This window comes from Centrocercus urophasianus, unplaced genomic scaffold, assembly GCF_019232065.1.
Source record: "Centrocercus urophasianus isolate 14NV4802_14NV808 unplaced genomic scaffold, USGS_Curo_1.0 seq_13, whole genome shotgun sequence".
Taxonomy (NCBI): domain Eukaryota; kingdom Metazoa; phylum Chordata; class Aves; order Galliformes; family Phasianidae; genus Centrocercus; species Centrocercus urophasianus.
In genome coordinates, this window is record NW_024884475.1 from 5,731,786 (window position 1) to 5,752,343 (window position 20,558).

General features: G+C 41.1%; 1 protein-coding gene across 3 annotated transcripts in view; it reads right to left on the bottom strand.

Moving 5' to 3' along the window:
* CTBP1 (C-terminal binding protein 1) overlaps window positions 1–20,558 on the bottom strand; it is a 166,282-nt gene that overhangs the window by 32,853 nt on the left and 112,871 nt on the right. For all 3 annotated transcript variants that reach the window (XM_042812076.1, XM_042812075.1, XM_042812077.1), the window contains exon 2: window positions 4,437–4,591. In XM_042812076.1, coding sequence (XP_042668010.1) covers window positions 4,437–4,591 — 155 coding nt within the window. The remainder of the gene's footprint in view (window positions 1–4,436; window positions 4,592–20,558) is intronic.

Here is a 20,558-nt window from a genome sequence, read left to right on the forward strand (position 1 = left end):
ACTTGGAAGCAATCTGAGGTTGAAAACTGAAAAGGCAAATTTAAACAATTAATTGTAGAAGAAATAAAAACAATTTAAAGTACTAACTTCAACTGATATTAATATGATCTCTATTAAAATTAAAAAATATATATAAAAATCAAACCACCAAAATCTTGAAGTGAATTTCTACCCCAAATGACTCGGTGAAGTCTCCTGAGAGGGTGAGAAAACCCAGTTCCCAATCACCACCAGCTCTCCATGATACAGTCTGACTGACAAAATGCTCAACTTCACATCATTGTGTACAGTCTTTATAATAAGAGAGCACCTAGAAGCCGAAAGTTTAGATGACTGGTGCATCCTGAGATACAAATACCTACCAACACTCCTGAACACAAACCACCTTCTCTACTGAGATGAGGAGTGGCAAAAATAAAAATAATTTTTTAAAAATATATATATATAAAAAAAATCAATAAATCCCTACACACATGTAACTTCTGAAGAACTGTAATAAATGTCCTCAGCTGCAAAGTTGCTGCAGTACTTTGGGTCACTCTCAGTAAAAGTCAGGATTCACGTCAGCACTGGCAGCCTTTTCAAAGCAATGAAACATACCCACACCACCCAGCCTGCTTTTCAACCAGCAGCACCAGTAACAACAGCTTTGACCTGAGGTGAAGCAGAATTCTAATACGTGTGCTTTTTTATTTGTGACTTGCTTAAAGTCAAACTACTTATTTTCCATACTGCTAATTCTTTAGCCATAAAAAGAGAATGAGAAGTTCTCCGACAGAGGGAAATCCCTACAGAACTTAAACTTGCACACTAACCTATCTGAAGAAAACTCGATTAGCACACACAATGAAGGTACACAATATTTGCTAGCATCTTGCTTTTGATCCGTACAAATGGCGTCCAAATCCTGATTTCTATTCCTCCTTACTGCCTGCATGTGTTAAAATCCCTCAGCTTGTCTGTGAAAAAACACAAACCATCTAGGTTGCAGTTTACTGCTGTCTCCCAATCTCACACAAATCCCTCTTTCTGCACTCTCCATTTCCACTCCTGTCCAGCCATTTTTAAACACAGTATTTAAGCCATCATCCTGTTTCTCAAACTCTCTCAAACAGAAATCCCTCCTCTGGATTCCAGTATGTTTTCCCTTTCACTGCCGATTCCTCACTTCCTTGCCATCAGGGAGCTATGGAAGCCACCGAAAACCACAGCTTTCTCATCTTTTTGCAGCCTTTTATTCTTCCCAGCACTGAGTCTTTTCCTGGAGTTCTGTCATCTCTTCCTTCACAATGGTCTTTAGCAAAAGAACATCCATTATCAAATATATGTTAATGAACAAGGCAGTGCCATTTAGAACAGCCAGGAATGTGCATTATAAATCTACAAACATTTTAAATACTGCTTTAAATAGGCAACTCCTGATTTAAAAAAAAAACTTCACCTGAAAAAAATGATTACATTCATTAAAACACCATTTCCAAACAATGCATCAGACAGGCAGTACTGAAATACAGATATTTCTTCACTACAGCTCTAAAAATGGGTTCAAAGAGGTCATTTTTTTTCCAAAGCAAGCAAACAACTGAAGTGAAAAGTGAGCACTTTGCATATGCAAAGCAAGCAGGCCTCTGCATTTCATGAACTGATCTATGTTATATTACTTTACCAATCTGAACATGGATGAGGGTTGGTGATTTTTGTCACAAAAGTTTATTGTCTGGCAGAACACAAACTGCAAACCCAAATGTTTTAGGACTGCATCACACTTCGGACTAATGAAAATCTGCATCTTGACAACATATTGGTTGCTAGTGAAAACTTTACACATTATTGAGTTCAATAAGAATGAATTCTTTTAATATAAGAAACAATGGAAGCAAGCTTTAGCCTATGCACTAAATACAAATACTTATAAAGATCAGCAAAAGATTACCTGCATTACTCATCAAGTTTCACTTATTTTCTTTTTCAAAGCTACAACTTGAGATACACAGACTTTCAACCTCCATAATTCATTTACTATACATCACTGATAAGGGAAAACATTTGGTGTTTCTAAGGAAAAGCAGTCATGTCACTCAGGAATTCCCAGTCTTGATGCATTAAAAATAAATGAGTGGATTTCTGTAAGCAAAGTAGGGCACTGTACAGGTGGTGCAGCTGTCAGTGCTCACCTGAAGAGCAGACAGCTATTATTTACTAATAGAGTGAAACAGCATTGACATTGTTTCTTCTTCATGTGCTACTTAGTCCTTCTAAACAGAACCCAGCTATCCACGGGCCACATTTCTGATGGTGTGAGACAGGAAAAGAATAAAATTAAAGAGGCATTTAAATATGATGAAAAATAGACAGAAATAAGTCATTATATTCCATTTCTTGAGATGCATAATTAAGAGAAAAGGCCTTTCTCAACCTTTACAAATGGACTTGAAAAAAATACTAAAAAAAAAATAAAAATTACTGATGAACACAAGGATGTTCTTGCTTGTTTGTATTTGTTCTCTAGTCAGTTACTTTTAGGTTCCCTTCCCACAACAGCAAACACTTCTGGCTGTACACACAGCAAAAACACTGATCTCTTTCAATGTATAACACTGGCATTAGGTTTCAGTAAAATTTTATTCTCTCAAAATAGAATGTCACAACAGAATAAGAGTTCAAAATAATGTTAATCCAGTACCGGTGCTGCAGAAAACAACGTATAAGATCATTATAGACAACTGTTCTGACAAAAGCACATTCCTGTATGGGGAACAAATCTGCATCAGAGAGCCACCAAGGAATACAGGGCTTTACAAGAGGAGAGTAATCTCTTATTTTTGTCTGAAACATGAGAACCAGCTGTTTTAGCTTGCTGTGCTGTCGCAGCATAAAAAACCTCTTAATCCTCTAATGCTGGAAAAAAGAAAATATACAACCATAGCTCTTAAAAATCTTAGAAGTTTTAACAACAGAAACTTTTTTTCAGGATAGAAATATATTTCTTAGACAGTTGGAAGCTGAAGAGTTTGTTGGTGGGTTCTCACCAAAAAACATGCTGACATGAAAAGGACTACAGTAAAAAAACTACTCACGTAGTAACAGAAAGGAAAACATTGTATTGATATTCTATACAAGTAGCTGGCTTTATAAGAAAGTCAAAGAAAAGATTAAATCTTCCATCATGTACAGATACCAGGCTCTAAAATGTTTAAACAAAGCTATATAAGAAAATGAAAAGTAAATAAGCAATTAAAACAGTTAGTGAAAAGCTTCTGAAATAACAAGCCTGAGGGTTACTATAATTAGCATAGAACAAGCTTAACAATATCTTTATAGAGAAGCAAACTTATTGGTGCAATTCAGTTCAGCTGATGTAATGCCTTCATATCTGAAGCATGCTCAGCAGTACACACAACCACATGCTCTGTTTGCAGAAGTGGATGCAGACACGCAACAAGCCTGTATGTTAACACTTGGATTTGTACTCATCTGTTATGAATCTTCACTGGAGAGGGGGAACAAATTCATCTGGAACAGATCCAGCTGACCTCCTCTGCCACCAAATTCATTACAGTTTTTACCTCCACAAAAGTAGGTTTCACTCTATCAGGTAAAGGAATACTTGGCAGTTGAGGCTTTCTCTGCTAATAGCCAACAATAACTTCATCAAAATTAATTCTGCCTCTGCAGAAATACAGTTGTGGGAACACTCTTCTGCTGTCTGACGAGCAGCAAAGATCTGAGGTAGGTGCTAGGTATTCATGCTGAAAGAAGCCTTCAAAAGAGACCATGCAGGTACACAAGCCAGCTGGCACCCTTAGCTATCATCACAAAAAATGAGGATGCTTCTAAGAAAATGAGAAATCCTTCGACAGCATTAGAAACCACTGGTTGTTCTACACGTCTCCAAATCATCAGGAAAGGCACACGTTTCTGGGATAATTTACAGTTAGAATGCATTTCTAAATTCTTTTAGAAAATAAATTTCTGGTTAGCCTTTGGTTTGAAACTCCAGCATGAATTCACAGTGCACACATCTTCTAAGCCAGCAGTTGGCTAAGCAGAGAAGTTTGAAAGTTCTTCACACAGCCAATTCAATACTGATATTTGGCCTTCTAGTTGAAAGCTTAGCAACAGTGTTTCCAAGAAGCATTTCAAAACATCACGTAATGCAGCTTTCCCAGATAAATGCTCTCCCCAAATCTAATTCAGTTGGTAAGCATACACACAAGACCCAGCCAAGGATGCACTGCACAGAAAGCATACTCTGACACAGACATTTTTTATCTTTGTTCATCACTTCTAATAAACAACCAGTAAATCACCAAGGTAATTAACTATTAACCCAACCACAACATCTCAGACACTGTCATCGCTCACAAAACACCGTATCTGTAATCATTAAATTATCTGTGCTTTCTAAAACACCAGAATTATTGTTGTAATATTACCTTCTCATGAATTTCTTGTGTAGACTGAGCATCACAAAATGCCACTGTGGCTACATCCTTCAGAATAGGCATTTCTACTGTACAATCCCTGCCATCCAGCAATGCTACCAACGGGCGTGGGTGCATGGGCCCATTCATGATCGGAGGTCGAATGCCTACAAAGGAACAGAGAAGATGAGTTATTCGAGCACGGAAATGTAATAGAAACAGGTTATAGCTAGCCTGCTTGTTCTGATGGCAGAAAAAGATTTCAAGGATTGAAGCTAATAAAAACAGGAACAAAAGCTACAGTCAGTAAAAAAAAATATCTCTCACACTAAGAAAAAAACGCAGCAGAGGCTCAGGAGGTTGAACAACGGAAGGTGGCTGAAAATGCTAAGGGAATAAGACAGTGTTTTAAAAGGACACTCTCACTGCTCTGCTGAGAAGTGTCTATGCAACCTTAGCCAAGATTTGTATTTTGATTGGATTCCACACCTTTACGAGCTGCAGAAAGAGTGAGAAAGATCCTGCCCAGGCTTGTACATTATGGAGCTCTATATGCAATTCAGTAGGGAGCTGAACATTCAATTTACATATGACTATGATCTGCTCCTACTAAAATTTAACTGGAAAAAAAAAAAAAAAGCCTACAGCAGCAAAAATGTGTATTTACTGAAGATCCATTGTCCAACTATACATGCTTAGTGCTAATCCATGTAGGTCTGCTTCAATTCAGAAGTTTTATACAACGATTTTGTTTGATGATATAATGCATCATACTTAACCCACCACTGAAAGTTCTCTGGAAAAATATGAGCAGAATGCTCATCCCTAAACCAGCAACACACTCAGAGCATTGTAGGTTGATAAATAAATATACATTAAACATTAGAGGAAAGGGAAAAAAAAAAACAGTTCAAAGTACAGGCTTCATTTATATCCTCTTTATGGAGTCTTAAAATGAAAAGTAATCCTCATAACAAGATATTCAGAGGGTATCTTTTCACTGTATGGATGCCATAAATATATAAAAGTACTCCAGGGAATAATATTAAACCATTACATTTACACAAAAGCAGTTAAGCGTGGGTAGAAAAAAGGGACTTCCTGAGGAGATAAGGAAAAATGAAAACAAGAATACAGTACATGAATTTTTCCTCTTTCAAAACAAGTAGTTTTAAACACTGCAGAGCGAAGCAGGGTAGATAATTCTTGTGTGCAAATGCAAACGATGCTGCTTGTGAATTTAAAAATGTTGCTTCCTACTTCATAATCCAAATTAGGCCAATATGAATGCAGCAGGGTGAGGTTCCTCAGCTTCCTCCCACTAGAAATGCTTGTATCTGAAACCTCTGACAGCGTCAAGAAGTTGCCATCTGCACTGCAAGACCCAGCTCTGCACACCGGATACTATGTGAAGGAAATCAGCAGCTGGGGAAAGGGATCTTTGCAGTGAGCAGCCCTACTACAAGCTGGCAGTTACATTCTTTACCTATTCTAACAGTTCTTGTACTTAAAAACAACTCAACACGGGTCACTGGAATTTCTCCTGTTTGCTGCACTCCCTGCTGCCACTGACCTGAGGCACCTCTAGCAACCACAGCTAGCTTTAATTTGAATGTAATTGCTTAACATTTCAGATTGCTTACCCAGCAGCAAACAGCAAAAGAATCTTGCAGACGGGACACAGAAGGACAACAGATCCTCACTGACCCTTCTGTGTTCGGTCACTGATGTGCATTTGCTCTCTTCTCATTCCAGCCCCAACGTCTGCCAACCAGAGTACAACTGCAGCACTCTCACCATAGCAGACAGGCATTCACCCAAGTGTTCCATGGGTGCAATGCTCATGAGAAGCACTTTCTGCTGGAAATCCATCAATACCTACCCTCTACTCTAACACACATCCTTAGAAATGCTACTGGTGCTCAGAAAAAAAACAAATTATCAATTATTTCAGTAAATAGCACTTAATATCCCCCTACATACTGTTTATAGAAAGCCAGCACCTTGCTAACCTATGTCTGCTGTTACATGCCTGAACCCTAAATGGCCACGCAACCTTCAAACAGTCATACTGACTAAATAAACCACATGCTCATAGTGTGGTACAAGACAAAAATGCAACACGAACACGCAATACAAATGCTACGTACCAATCTCAAGAACACTTGCTATTCTTTAATGGGAACTTAATTATAAAACCCCAATCTTTAATTTATTTTAAGGCACTCTAAAATGAAGCATGTTACAGACTCGTTGCGTATTTTGGTGTGAAACATGAACTGCACTAATAAAATGCAATTATGTTTTGAAACAAATGTAAAAATGACATTGCAAGCCCTATTCATACTGAATATAGTAACTCTGCTTGCTGTACAAGTGAAATGTTAATGGTCATCTTCTTAATCAGGAGTAAAGCAGGATTTCAATGACAAGCTTGAAACCAAGCTGAAGTACATAAAATATACACAACTTCACTAGATGTTTAAGATGAAAGAGGAGAAATGTGGCACAGTTGATTTCCCTCAGAGATAGCAAAAAGATCTGTCAAAGGAAGAGCCCACACAGTCCAAACTGGTAACGAGATTAAAAGCCATCCCTCTCAAAAATCATTCTTCTCACTAAAGCTGCCTCAGGAAAACATAAAATACAGCACTGCAAAACACAACTCCTTAAAATAACAATTTCTGTGAATCACACAAAAGTGCAGCCTGATTTTCCCTTATGTCTTTAAAATGAATGTCAGAGCTAGAAGGCACTGCAGAGGAAGCCCCAAAGCACAGCAGAACAAGGAGGAGAACCCTCCCCAGGAGCACCTCGGCATTGCTTCCCCAGAACTCAAACACATCCAATGACCTTGACCGCAAAAAGCCCACAAACCCTGCCTTGCCAAAATCCTTTCTGAACTGCAGCACGACTTCCTGTTGCACAATCTTTCTGCCTAAACGCGCTATCACTGAATCGCAGACAATAACTCAACACTTAAGTAAACTTACAGCAACTTAATCACAGCCCTAGTCATTATTTAAAGTTTACATTCGCCGAGAGACGGTTTATGAATCAGAAACGTCTGAACAAAAAACTACCTTCTTCCACCACTGAGCTACATTCTGCTGTTTCTTACGTAGAAATGTCACACTGCACCACGCAGTCGGTTTCGCAGCACCCACTTGGAAAGGCAGCAGAAAGCAATGCGTGTTTCAGAGCAGTATTTTCCACACCCCCGTTAGCAGCAAATGATGCAGCTCAGTGCAAGGAACAGAACAGTAAAGTGGTCCAAAGCGACATTCAGCAATACAAACATGAAATTCTGTTAAAAAAATCATGTCCCTTTGCTGGCTTATTTAAGTATATGGTACAGCATTTTATGAAACACAGATAGCAAATGGCAAACACATCCACCCCCCACATCCTAGATCCTCTGTCAAGGGGAAAACAAGCTCAACTTATCCTGAGACTTTCAGGAACCTCCCCCCCAACATGACACTTCTTAAACTGAGCCTGACTTCCAGGGTCATGGATTCAATTTCACAGCCCTTTACAATCTTCCGTATTCTGTGGCAAAATAGCAGCCTGTCATCCCATCCTCATTTCCATGTCTTTAACTTTTCTTGCAGCCTTCTGTAATCTCGAACCAAAGCTTTTAAATTTCTTATCCACTGCAACCTCTGAAGCCTGGATCGTGTTCAAATATTTACTAAAAAATTAAAACAAACAATCCATTAAAATAACATTAAGGGTCTAACTTGCTCTCGCAGAAGCCAGGAAGCTCGATGTTAAAGCTTCTCACTGCATCTGCACCCTTCCCCCTCTGGCTGCTGCTCTTCCTCTGCCACCCACTAACAGCCCAGGGAGCACAGGGTAGCAGCAGCACACAGATGCACTGTAACCACATGTACCTGGACCCCTCTCTACCACTCCTGCCTTGCCAGGCGAGCAGGGATGGGAGGAGCACCTGGATGCAATCAGAAGCCTTAACCCTGAGCCTTCTGGTTGGACGGGTACAAGCCTCTAAGGTTATCTGAATGTATTTAAGGAAAGCAAAGGTTTTCCTCACAGCTCAATCCTGCTATGAGTGGGTTTGGTACTTCTCCTCTGCAGAAAAATAATCTAGCGCTGAAGCTCTTGTCCTGCTGGTGACTGCTAGGGTTTTTGTAAAATAGCTTTTCTGAAATACCAGCAGGTTTAAGGTGCACACAGAACACTCACCACATGGCAGATAGCTGCCACAGACACAGCACAGGAGTGCCTTCAGGAGCTGCAACGTGGATTAGCTGTTCTACAGAAAGGTGTCAAAAGGTTCACATTTTTCTGCTGCTGATTGATGTACCATCGTTAACACCAGATGTCTCTCAAATAAGGCATACACACTAGAAGTAAAGGACATTGTCAGGTCTGTGGGCCCAAAATTCAACCTACCTTTCATTTCCTTAAATCTGTTTGTGAAGTCCATTTAACTCTTTAAAGGAGTTTTTCTTTTTTCGAAACAAATGCTTCAATTCTTTTTTCTGAAAGATACACCAACGCCCAGCAGTAACCCTCTAACGACAAACCAACACAACAAGGAACAGGGACAGCAGCCCTAGGAAGGAGAGTTTCCATTCTCGCATTTCCGGGGATTCTTACAAGCGCAGTGATTCAATAAGTAGGAAAACTCCCTTGATGACATCCTTTCAGAAGGCTTTTTCCTACCTTTCCCTACCTTATGCACAGCAGAAACATCACAGTGATTTACACTCTTAAGAAAATGCAAACTGCTGAAAAACCTCATCTCTATCTACAGAAATAAGACCTGAAAATGACAGGTTGGGCATTCAGCTCATTTACAACCTTGCACATGTAACATGAAACTGATCCCTTCGGGCAGCTACCTTCACTTTATGTTCTTACCTAGGCTGTAACTTTACTCACAGCTGTCACTTATTTACAAGAAGTCCTAAACAACATTACACATCCTTTTAAAAATAAACACTAATTTGAGTAAAGAACAAGTTGTCAAAACAAGCACAAACATCTCACCCCGAACATGAACGCAGAAGCTGTTATGAATCAGGCTTGCCAATGTGCTCTACTGAAATTCCTAGAAGAAGCATGCTTCAGAAACATCTCATGGCTCCTGACATGCACCTCATGCATCTTGAAGCCCAGCCTCTCTTTTGGTAAGCTAGGGATACGTGTGCCAAGACCTCAAGCAGCACTTTGACTCGAGGCACAATAAAACTAAAGCACAGTCCAGCAGAAATACACCATAAACGCAGCACAAGTATATGGGTCAGTAAAATGGATGTAAGAGAAGAGTGCTTACCAGCATGGAAATATGCAACAGAACCATCCTGACTCTACCAGAATCACATCCAACACCCTTTGTCACTACCAGCTTGTCACCTCCTGTGACTTGGAATGAAGAATTTGGACAGTCATAGGAGTTCAATAAAGACCACTACCACCAAGCAGCATGTACAGAAGAGCAGCAGCTAGCCTTGGAAGCCAGATTTACTTAGAATCGGAATTCATTTATATTCTTTTCTCATGTTTTGTTTCTAACTATGCATCTTAAGATTGCAGGAATCTGCTGGAAACAATACTGAAATTAATGGGAAGAGTCCCACACTGATTCCAAAGGAATAAGAACTGGACTTCACAGTATGCACACAAGAGGAAACCAAACACGAGCTTCACTAAACACACATGCAGTCTCCACTAACGGCTATAGGGCTCAGAGGTAAATGCTATACGTTTTTATTTACCTAAGCTCAGTGAAAAACAAGCCGCCTTCCTTCTTCTAATTTGCAAGAGACCAAGAAAAACACAGGTGGTTTCCGGGGCTGCGCTGACCCAGAGACGTGCTCAGCACTCACACCCACTTACATCCTCTCGCTAATTGCAGAGACTGAAATGCACCCAGCTGCTCTCCAGGACCCTCTCAGCTCTCTCCTTACACAAAATACATCAGCCACACCACCAATACTTCCGTAATCACCACCCTACTCCACAGGCTTCCACATTCGAGACAAATGCATCACATCATTACTTCACCACTTGTGAGAATCAGCATGTGTATCCAAGTAGGCTGCTACAGCACGCAGTGTGCAGAGAACTTTAATGCCATTTATTTTCCCTTTTAGGACCAACTAAACAAAGTAATGCAGTGATTTCTATTTAGAAAATGTCATTCCTGTAGGTGCTGGGACATGAGAGTCACGATTCCTCGCTACCTCACCATACTGACACAGAAAAAACGTGCCACTCTCAGGTATTTGTCAGGTAACCATAAGGATAAGGCTTCTTGTGCCTTTTTTAATCAGTAGTCCGTAAGCATTTCCTATTAGTTACACGTGTACTTCAAACATCCAGGTGAGAACTGCAAGCACTGCACGTCACAAAATTACTCAACACATTCAAAGCATGCTACAAGGATACTGTCATCTTCACTGACATTTTTGAGAATCAGAAAGAAAATGGCATCGATCACACCTATTAGCATCAAATGAACAAGCAGTAATAACATGAGGACTTACTGCAAAATCTTTTAATTGTCTCTCAAGGCTTAAACAGCAAATCCAATGACAATATTCAGTCACCACTACATCATGCAGTAGAAGTGGGAAGCTCGAGTGTCAGCAGTACAACATGTGCAATGCACAGCGCTGCAGAAGCCCTGTTTTGAAGCAACAGATGCATGAAAGCAAACCCCAGAGAAAGGGAAAACAGGACAGCTGAAAGGTCTGCTTCAAGTATTTTTAGCTTCATTAAGTAATAAGGAAAGGAAGAAAAAGGTGTGTGGGGGGAATAACAGTGGTGGTGGAACTGCCATAACTGAGCACGCTCGCATTATTTCCAGCCTTCAGAGGAAGCCTGGCTGAGGCTGTGGGTTTGTTCCTTCTAGCTCTGGTTTGAGAATGACTGGTAAGTGCCTGCCTGCCAAAATGTTACAGAATGAGCTGAAACTTCTGCAAAATTCAACGCAAGAATCAAAGCAACCAAAGGCTTGACACTTCAGCAGTCGCTCTTGCCTACAACTACTCATAGGCATCCATTTCCCTTACTAACGAGCTCTTTTAAGTATCTCCTTATATCTTCAAACCACAGAGCTGGAAGCACGAAGGCAGCTTGCACCAGAGCCATGTGCAGCACACCTGGGCACACGGCTGCTGCCATCTCCTTTGGGGACAGAAACCAAGAAGGAGCAGGGGAATGCCACCCGCCTTAACGCACACCCAAACTTCAGTTTATGGAACTTACATCTCAGTCCATAAACTTTATGGATCATTGGGTGTGACTGAGAAAAAAAAAAAAAATAGGCAGTGAACTCCTGCAGACAGGAACTGCAAAAACAATCTGCTTCAACAATTGCAGCAGGAGCAGCACCATTACCTCCCAGAGCCATTCCAGTAACAATACAGGTCCTGCCAAGGCTTACAGAAACACTTTCCGTGGAAGGACATGGGCTGGACGTTCTGAGGACAGAACACTGAATACAGAGAACAAGCCTGGAACTCACAGGAAGAGCAGGACTGTGAAGAGATGCACCGGCAGCCCTAAGCCAGCTCTTCTACCCATGCATTGAAAAATAAAGAAGGAAGCAAGCAATGCTTTAAGTAATAAACCAACAAAACACGTTCTCTGAATCACCATTTTGCCCATGAACTGCATAAAAGCTGAACAGCCACATACCATTAATTTGAAATGTAATACACTCAAGGACCTGCTCTTGATTTGCCTGTAAAATATTAAGTAGGAAGGAATAAAAAGGATAATAAATTCTCTCACTCCTCCTAAAATGTTTCTCTTACAGTAAGCTGTTTTATTACAGCAGGTTTGGATTGTTTTGGCACAATTTAAAGCACCACCTGAGCCATACCTCATCTCCCTGCACTACCAATTCAACCCCTTTCAGAGCACTAATTTCACCTTATGTTTTAAGGGTGCTGCTGATCATCCGTTACACAATCAAACTTCTGGATCCAGTCTGTCACAGCGATGACTCTGTGCCTTTCTGCATCCAGACATGGCACAGGATGCTGTCTCAGAGAAAGAAACCCAATAACCCAAGCAAAGCCAACATCAAAGGCTTCCTTTATTCTGATCCCAAACACTGAAAGCAATTTCTCTAACAGCACACCTGTACTTTGACCAAGAACGTTAAACTATTACCCAGGGCACTCCTTATTTTCCTTATCAAAAAGGATGAAGATAAGCAAGTGTGGGGCCTTGGATAACCAAATTAGTTTCACAAGGTTTAATATTTTTGAGGTCAGCATAACGTGCTCAAATGATACTAAAAATAACAGCACTGAAGTGTTCTGCAGGTCGAACACAGTGCTCACTCTCCATAAAACTTTTTCTTTTTAAATAAGGAAAGCGTGGGACGCCCTACGCCTTCCCTCCCTACGCCTTTCAGCTCAAAATCACGATGATATTTTCATCAACGGTGAAAAAAAAGTCCTGATTCTCTTTATTAAGCATGTGAAGAAGGAAGGAGGGCTGGAAAATTCCCCTGAGAATTACAGCTACAACACTCAAAAGCCTGGGCTATGCATATGTATATGTATACCTATACCACAGGCACATTCAAGACCAATGTAATTAAAAAGGGAGAACTCAGCACTGTGTTACAGTCCCCAGCAAATGACAGCAACTTCCCTCACTCACACTCCATTCTGTTTTTTCTGAAAGCCACAGCAACTCTGACCAAAGCTGAAGCAGTGCAAAGGGCTCCTTAAAGCTCTTGGGATCCCTCGATCCTTTGGGTTCCTCCTTCAGCCACGACCTCTGCTGCTCACAGTCAATATGAAGATGGCTGATGACTGTAACAAGCTAGAGAACAGCTCATGAAAATGGGAAACTGAGGAAAGCTGTGGCATAATGGAACCAAAGCCCTGCACGCCCCAGGCAGCGTGCTCAACCCTAACCCACTCCAAGTGAACTGAGCTTGAATAAATAGGATTTCCTAAAGAGATGTTCATTTTGAAGGTAAGCAAACAGGATGTATGAAAATGACAAGCTTGCTGAGAACGGGCCAGCAACAACAGTCCAAGTGCCAAGTAAAACAGGCAGTTTAAGGCAAAAGCTGACTTTATGTTATCATGTTACATTTAATCATAATATAATAACAGCCATGATGTAAGAGAGTTGCTATACAGAGCTTTTCTTCAAGCAGATTTTGAGTTTCAATTACAAAGGCTCTCGTCCCAGTATCACAGTTCAAGCCGTCCTGAAAAACAGTTAAACTCGGGACTCATTCGCATGGCTCAATGGGAGAAGCAAATCATTTCTTCCCACATACACCACATACTAACGGGGCTTGGAGAAAGTTTTTGAAGGCTTTATTTCCACTGAACTGGTGAAAAGCCAGAAGTGTTTAAAAATGACCCAAAGCTGCATTTTTCATTGGGTTTTACAGCATTTCTTTTTGTCTCTGCAGTTTAACCATTTTGAACTTGGGAAGGGCTCACTCACAAGTGTAAGAATGCCTTGGCTGCAGATAAAGGCTTCTAATTATTTTTCAGAGCACAAATCACGTTCCATCTCCCTGTATCACATAAAACATTAAGCAGTGCTAAAAGCATCAGTAACAAAGAAATGTTATAAAAGGAATTACTGATTCTATTAAGAGCTACAAAATCTTAAGGCAAAAGGGTACCCCTCCTTCGTCATGCAGATGAGATCCCTTAGCAGCTAATCCTTCCTACTGTATATTTCTTGTCTCTTCTAGCACCACATTTTGGAAAACGAATTTGCTGTTACCCTTCCCAGCAAACTGCCAGCCTGCACTCTTATTCTGGCTTTTTCCATCCATGCTTCAGCTTAAAAAAAAAAACAACAACAACAAAAAAAAACAAAACTGAGTTTGTTACAGCTCCTGCGTCCCACAGCGTGTGGGTAGAGACGTTTACCAAGCTGCCCACAGCACGTGTGTGCATCACAGAAATGTCACCTCTCCCTCTTGGTGACAGCCTCAGAATTGTGCAGCACTGCAACTCCTGGAAAAGGACAGCATGGGAATCATAGAGTGGCCTGGGTTGAAAAGGACCACAATGATCACCCAGTTTCAACCCCCTGCTATGTGCAGGGTTACCAACCAGCAGACCAGGCTGCCCAGAGCCACATCCAGCCTGGCCTTGAATGTCTCCATTGTGGATGGGGCATCCACAGCCTCCATGGGGAACCAGTTAATGAATGATCACAGCAGCTTCCTTCCACTATCAGGATAGAGAGTGACTGAAGCAATGAGAATGGATGCAACAAACAGTGTCCAAAATACGCCGCTCTGATCTGTAGATCTTCTACATACTCAAACTAGAAACACAAGGAACGTCAGTACTGGGATATATTACTGCGTGTAAGGAAGTTTGCATGGGCATCACATGTCTAAAAGTGGTCACAGTAAGCACTCCAATCGCTTGTTCTTTCACCAGAGTAAATCACCAAGGCAATTTCAGTCCTCACAGTATTTTCATTGAAGACTTTATTCCAAAAGCTCCATCTTACTTCTTTCTATCCCTCTTGTGTCAGTACTCTCACCCCAGTTACAAAAGGAAGAAAGGAAACAAGTGCTGAGAACAGCAGATGAAACCTGGAAAACAACCCAGTAAAGTAAAAAAAAATGATCCTCTGGATGAGGATTATTTATTGGGCCTGAGCTGCAAAGCTGATAAAATACCTACAAAGAGTGAATGAATCAGCTGGTGCTTTAAGAGTCAACTCCACTTATACATACTTACACATTTTTAAATCATTAGCAGGATTATTTCTTTATAGAGGCTACAACACTGCAGTATCTGGTAACATGTGGGGGCTTTTCTGAATTGCTGCTCAAGGTGAGAGAACTGATGGCCTCCCAGCTTCTTCCAGAGTCTTCATCAGAACTTTACTTTCCAAGTCCAATGAATAGTGGGTGATTTTGTAGCCAACTTGCAACATACCAGCTTCTTACCAAAATATTATTAAACACATTTATTGCATTATTCCCTCAAAACCAGCCAGCATTGTGGCAGGCACTGTATGAAGCCAGACAACAAGAACATCACGGCAGCAGTTTGCACAATGAATGGAAACACAGCACAGCTAATATAAGCCCACTGGTTTTTCCCTTTAAGAACACAACCCTTTTTCTGGTTACAATTTAACACCTGTGTTTTGATACATGTTCCTTCACACTTGTTTTATAGGTACTTTCCAAAAGGCTTAAATAAAATAATCAAATTAAGCTGGATGATTTGTTCCTTAACACATGTTGAATAGAGCACTGGGTAACACCTTAAGACAAAAATACTTAAGGGACAACACCAGCAGCAGTGTTTCCCTCTGGGAGGTCTGGTGAGAACCCACTATGGGAGTACCCTTGATTTTGATGAGACCAGCGTCCAACCTGTAAATAAATGAACAGAACACAGACAGACACTTCTCTTCCCAGCACTGCACAGAGCTGGGATCAAGTGGCAGCAAATGCAGTGAAGCCAGCTCTGTCCTGAGACCTGGGGGCACCCAACCCCAAGCCACACAATGGGCATCAGCTGTGCAAACTTACGTTCCTCACCAGACTGAACTGCTGAGCTGGGTGCACTGCAGGGTGAAAATTGAGAACAAATAAACAAGCAATCCTGACAAACAAAAACACAGCAAGAAGTTATGAATGAATGAAACACTGGGCTGCAGAGAGAAAATGGAAGAGGAGCTCAGTCTAATCAAGAGATGTCACAATTCTATATGAGGATTAAGCCAATCTGCAGCTCTCCACCCCTTCTTCCCTCCCCATGGTTCTGGCTGCTACTTTTCCATGATCAGCATCAGGCTCTTCGAGAAATGATCGGGGGGGAAAAAAAAAAAAAGAAAAAGTAGTTTACAACAGGCAAGGGAAAAAAAGATCTCATCTCCAGTTACTTTGACAAGTACATCGAGATGGGAAAAGATGGCAAAAGGGTGAGACGTTTGTTTCTCACTCTTAACAGATCTATTTGTTATGAGAGAATGGAGAGGGTGGGAAAGTGGGGAGAAATGGTTACACTGTGGATGAGGAGCTGCTGTCACACAGGAAGCAGCACAGCCCAACCTTCTTTCACAGCTGTGCTGCGGGCAGCGAGAATCTGATCTGCAAGCTGCCAAAAGCACGACAAGAAGCCCTCATCTCTGCTCCTAAACCCCTCACCTCCAAGAAAACCGCTCACAAATAACATGAGAGCTCACAAGAGCTCCAACAGAGGAGTTTGGTATGAACCAAACCATTGATTTTTCAATCGAGCTATTTAAATTGAGCATTAAATACTAAAACGTGGGGTTTACACCTACAGTGTTCTGCTTTCTGATTGCTTATTTTTAAAAATGTGGAGAAATTAAGAAAAAGAAATGGGCCATCCAGCTGCTGTGTAAGATCATGAAATAGCACTCATGGAACAAGCACTGTGAAACAGATCCCGAAATGAAGCATTTGAAGCCTGGAACAGGATGGAAAAGTATAAGCCAAAGTAAATTAATTCCAATCTTATTTCTATTCCTCGTATCCAATCTGTATAAAGCTCTCCAAACAACGCTCTGAACTATTAGAAATTAAAATGAGATTCGATCCTAAGGAACTTGAAAGCAACTACATTGAGAGCAAACAATCTGCACCTGCTTATAATACATCTTCAATTAGTTATTTAGTTACCTACACTTAAAATAGCCCGTACTCCAACAGTTTCACATTTCTAGAGACGTGAACACGCACTGACAGTCCAGCTATTCTTCATTATGGAGACACAATGGTGAGACTTGTTTCTCTCCCAGCTGCAGCCCCCGATGAAGCGTACATCACAGCACCAAGAGCAACGCTGCAGCCATCGTGGCCAGGCTGCAAGTTGCCTTTTGCCCATACAGAGGTATTTCAGAAACCTGTTAGTCAAAGTCACAGAGTAATGGTGGAAGTACTCTTCCTTCGCTACTCAAAGCAAGCCTCTGACTTTCTTCCATGCAAAACGTGGTACATCCCACCAAGAAATCATCCATCCATTTTCAAAACCACTTTATTTTAACCACCTAAGATAGAAAGAATGATCATTCATGTTGCGTCAGAAAGCACGTAAGTATTAATGATGGGGAACGATGAAGAACATAAATGGCTTCCATTCTCACATCGAAAAACAAGTACCTGCAAATTAATGCTAAAGGCAACTGGTCTATAAAGCAGCCATGTTTCCATGCCAACTGATCACAGAAATACACATAATTCAAGAAAAAAATGAATAACCTACCAAACAAGAAAATTAAAAGAAAAAAAAAAGAAAGCAGAAGTGCTAGAAATCAAGATTCTGACCATACCCAACTATTTTACAAGAATAGCAAGGAACACAACAAAGGATGCAATTTAAGACATGAATGGTATACAGCTAATGGCACTTCATCATTACAATACTTGTAAAAGCTGTCATTCTCAAGTCAGCAAGAAAAACAGGATACAGAACACCTCTATTAGGAAGGAGGGAACACTCGCACAATAGCAGCAATTCTTACAGAGGTTTCACAGTTGGTAGACATGAAAGCCAAGTTGCTATTCAGTGCACATCTTTCATTAGGATTTTATTTTCTGTCTTCATCGAAGGTCTTGCTTTTTGTTCCCTATTCATACCGAGTCACACTGGGGTTCTGCAATCAGGTAGCAGAGCTGCTTGCAGTGCGAGGCAGTTTGCTGCGTTCCTTGCTAAATCAGGACGTTGGGAACAAATACACACCCATGTGCACACAAGCAGCTTGCAGAACGATGCACACACACCTGATGTAATTAGAAGTTCTTATGTATATGAATACATAAGGCTTCACAATTGATAAAAAGGATGCTACTGCTTTCTGTGCTACAGCAAAAATAAGTTTGATGTTCACACAGGAAATTAAGGTATATATACTCCACGCACGCATGCATACGCATGTATAGATGTGGAATAAGCAGACTTATTTTACACAAGGAGGCTGAGAAATGTGAAATAGAAAAGAATGCTACATGTCTAAATATAGCCCGTCCCAAGATACTGACGCTTATAGCCAATAAAACCAGCAGTTCAAGCAGTTGATCTTCACAGTGCAGATAAATAAATAACCTCCAACTGAAAGGTCCATAAAACCCATGCTCTAAGTGAACACAAACTGAAAATGGCACAGCAGATTTGTTTCTTAATATGTCTTCATTTTAATCAAGTAAGCAACAGTGCTTTTCATCCCATATAGTTCCTGAAAACACGTTAAAAGGTATTACAGGTTTAGAACTGACGAAAAATTACAGTCACAGAACTGGAAATCCCACCAGCAGCACATTTCAGAGCATTTGCATTTTACTGTTTTGCTGCACTTTGCGTGAGAATGGAACATTACAGGCGCCTACGCTGATCCTACTGACTTCATCCTGATGTGAATGTACAGATTACTTGACAGCAGGCCTACACACTGCTTGGAAAAATGCAGTTTGCATACACTGAAATCTAGGTTCATTTACTAGCTACAGTGCATGTGAGGACCTCAGCAACATCAAGGAGCGAAGGTGAATAATTACACGGCTGTGTCTGAACCCATCCATACAGCATGAAAGATCGTTTCCCCAGTGACCTTCTTTTGCCAATTCAGATCTCAGCAAAAATGGAATTTTTAGAAGTGAAAGCTGCTTGCCACACTTTTGACTAAGCATCAGTAATGAAAAGCCACATGTCCTCCCATAAAGATATCACCACTAAAGGTGAAAAGACACTGTGGTAGGAAAGCACCAGCCCGAAAAGCTCCTAAGTCACTAAGATGATTTGCAGTAAGAACAACATTCATACAACAGCCCAAGAAACCACAGACTAAACAAAAAGCATCTCTGAAATTCTCTTAAGTTTCTGACTATGCTACTAAAGCTCAAGAATGAACATTCACCTGGCTAGAAAGGTCACTGGAACGCATGGCTCCACATGCAGAAAACTACTGTTTTGAGGCAGCACACGCTGCATTCTTGGAGAATCAAGAGTAAAAGAAATGATGACGATGTGCTCAGAGCAGACAACTGCACACCAGTTCCCTGCTGCCGTGCTTCAGAAGGAGCAGGGGTGGCAAAACCATCAACAAAGCAACGACTGTGAGAGCAAACAGCAACGCTTCCACGTTCAGCAATAGCTGCCGCCCAGCCTTGGACAGCAGTGTGTTTATCCAAAGGAACGGAAGAATGCTGCCCTCAACTTGCCCATTATCCCACAGCAAAGGTATTGTGGGAATGTTAACTTTCACCTGGCTGACTTCCAGATGCCGGCAGGAAAAAACGCCCTTTTCAAATTTTAGCCAACTGAAGAATACTCTGCATTTTTCACATTTTCCAATTATTCCAAGCTATGTATAAACACAGGCATTGAACGAGATCCATAGAAAATGTATGTAACAACATAGCCGACTGCCCTGTGAAAGAATCAAGGAGTCTCCGGTCCAAACCAAGCAGCCAGTATTGTGTTTCACCAGCCACGACAGTGTTTCAAAAAGCCAGCACATTTCCAGAACAGCAGAAATGTTTGTCCTGTCTGTAAGAGCTCTTACTGGACACAACAGGTAGGAATTAAGAAGGAGCTGTGGTGATTGCAGCAACGTGGTGCAGTGTGGTGGTGCAAAGCTGTCACCACGTGATGAAGATGCTGTTTGAAGCCAGTATTCTGCCACACAATTAATGAGAGGAAATTCATCTCACTTACATACATAATGTCTGAACAGGCCCCAGCACAGAAACTGCAGCACAGCAACTGCGCAGACTGGGGAAGACCCCAAAAGACAACTTGCAAAAATCCCCTCTGTGTTAAACAGCAGGCGTTTCTCTTGCTCTTTTCCATCTGGCACTTCAAGGAGCTGTCTTTACTTAACAGTCGTCTTGAAGTTTTTAATAGTCACACAATGTGCAAACTCAAACCGATAGGAATTATTCCATAGCACTTCTCTTCCAAAGATCAGCTGTTAAGCACAAATAGCTCACAGCCGTGCCTGCACTCCAAACCTCTGTATCTCAGTGATACTGGCACACAGCAGCGCTCAGCACAGCGTGTGGAGCTGCAGCACCCACCAGTACTTTGGTTTTCTCTTTCTGTCAAGTTAACTGATGAACCAAAACTTCCCAATTCAAATACACAAGAAGAAGAGCTTTACTAGTGGAAAGAACAT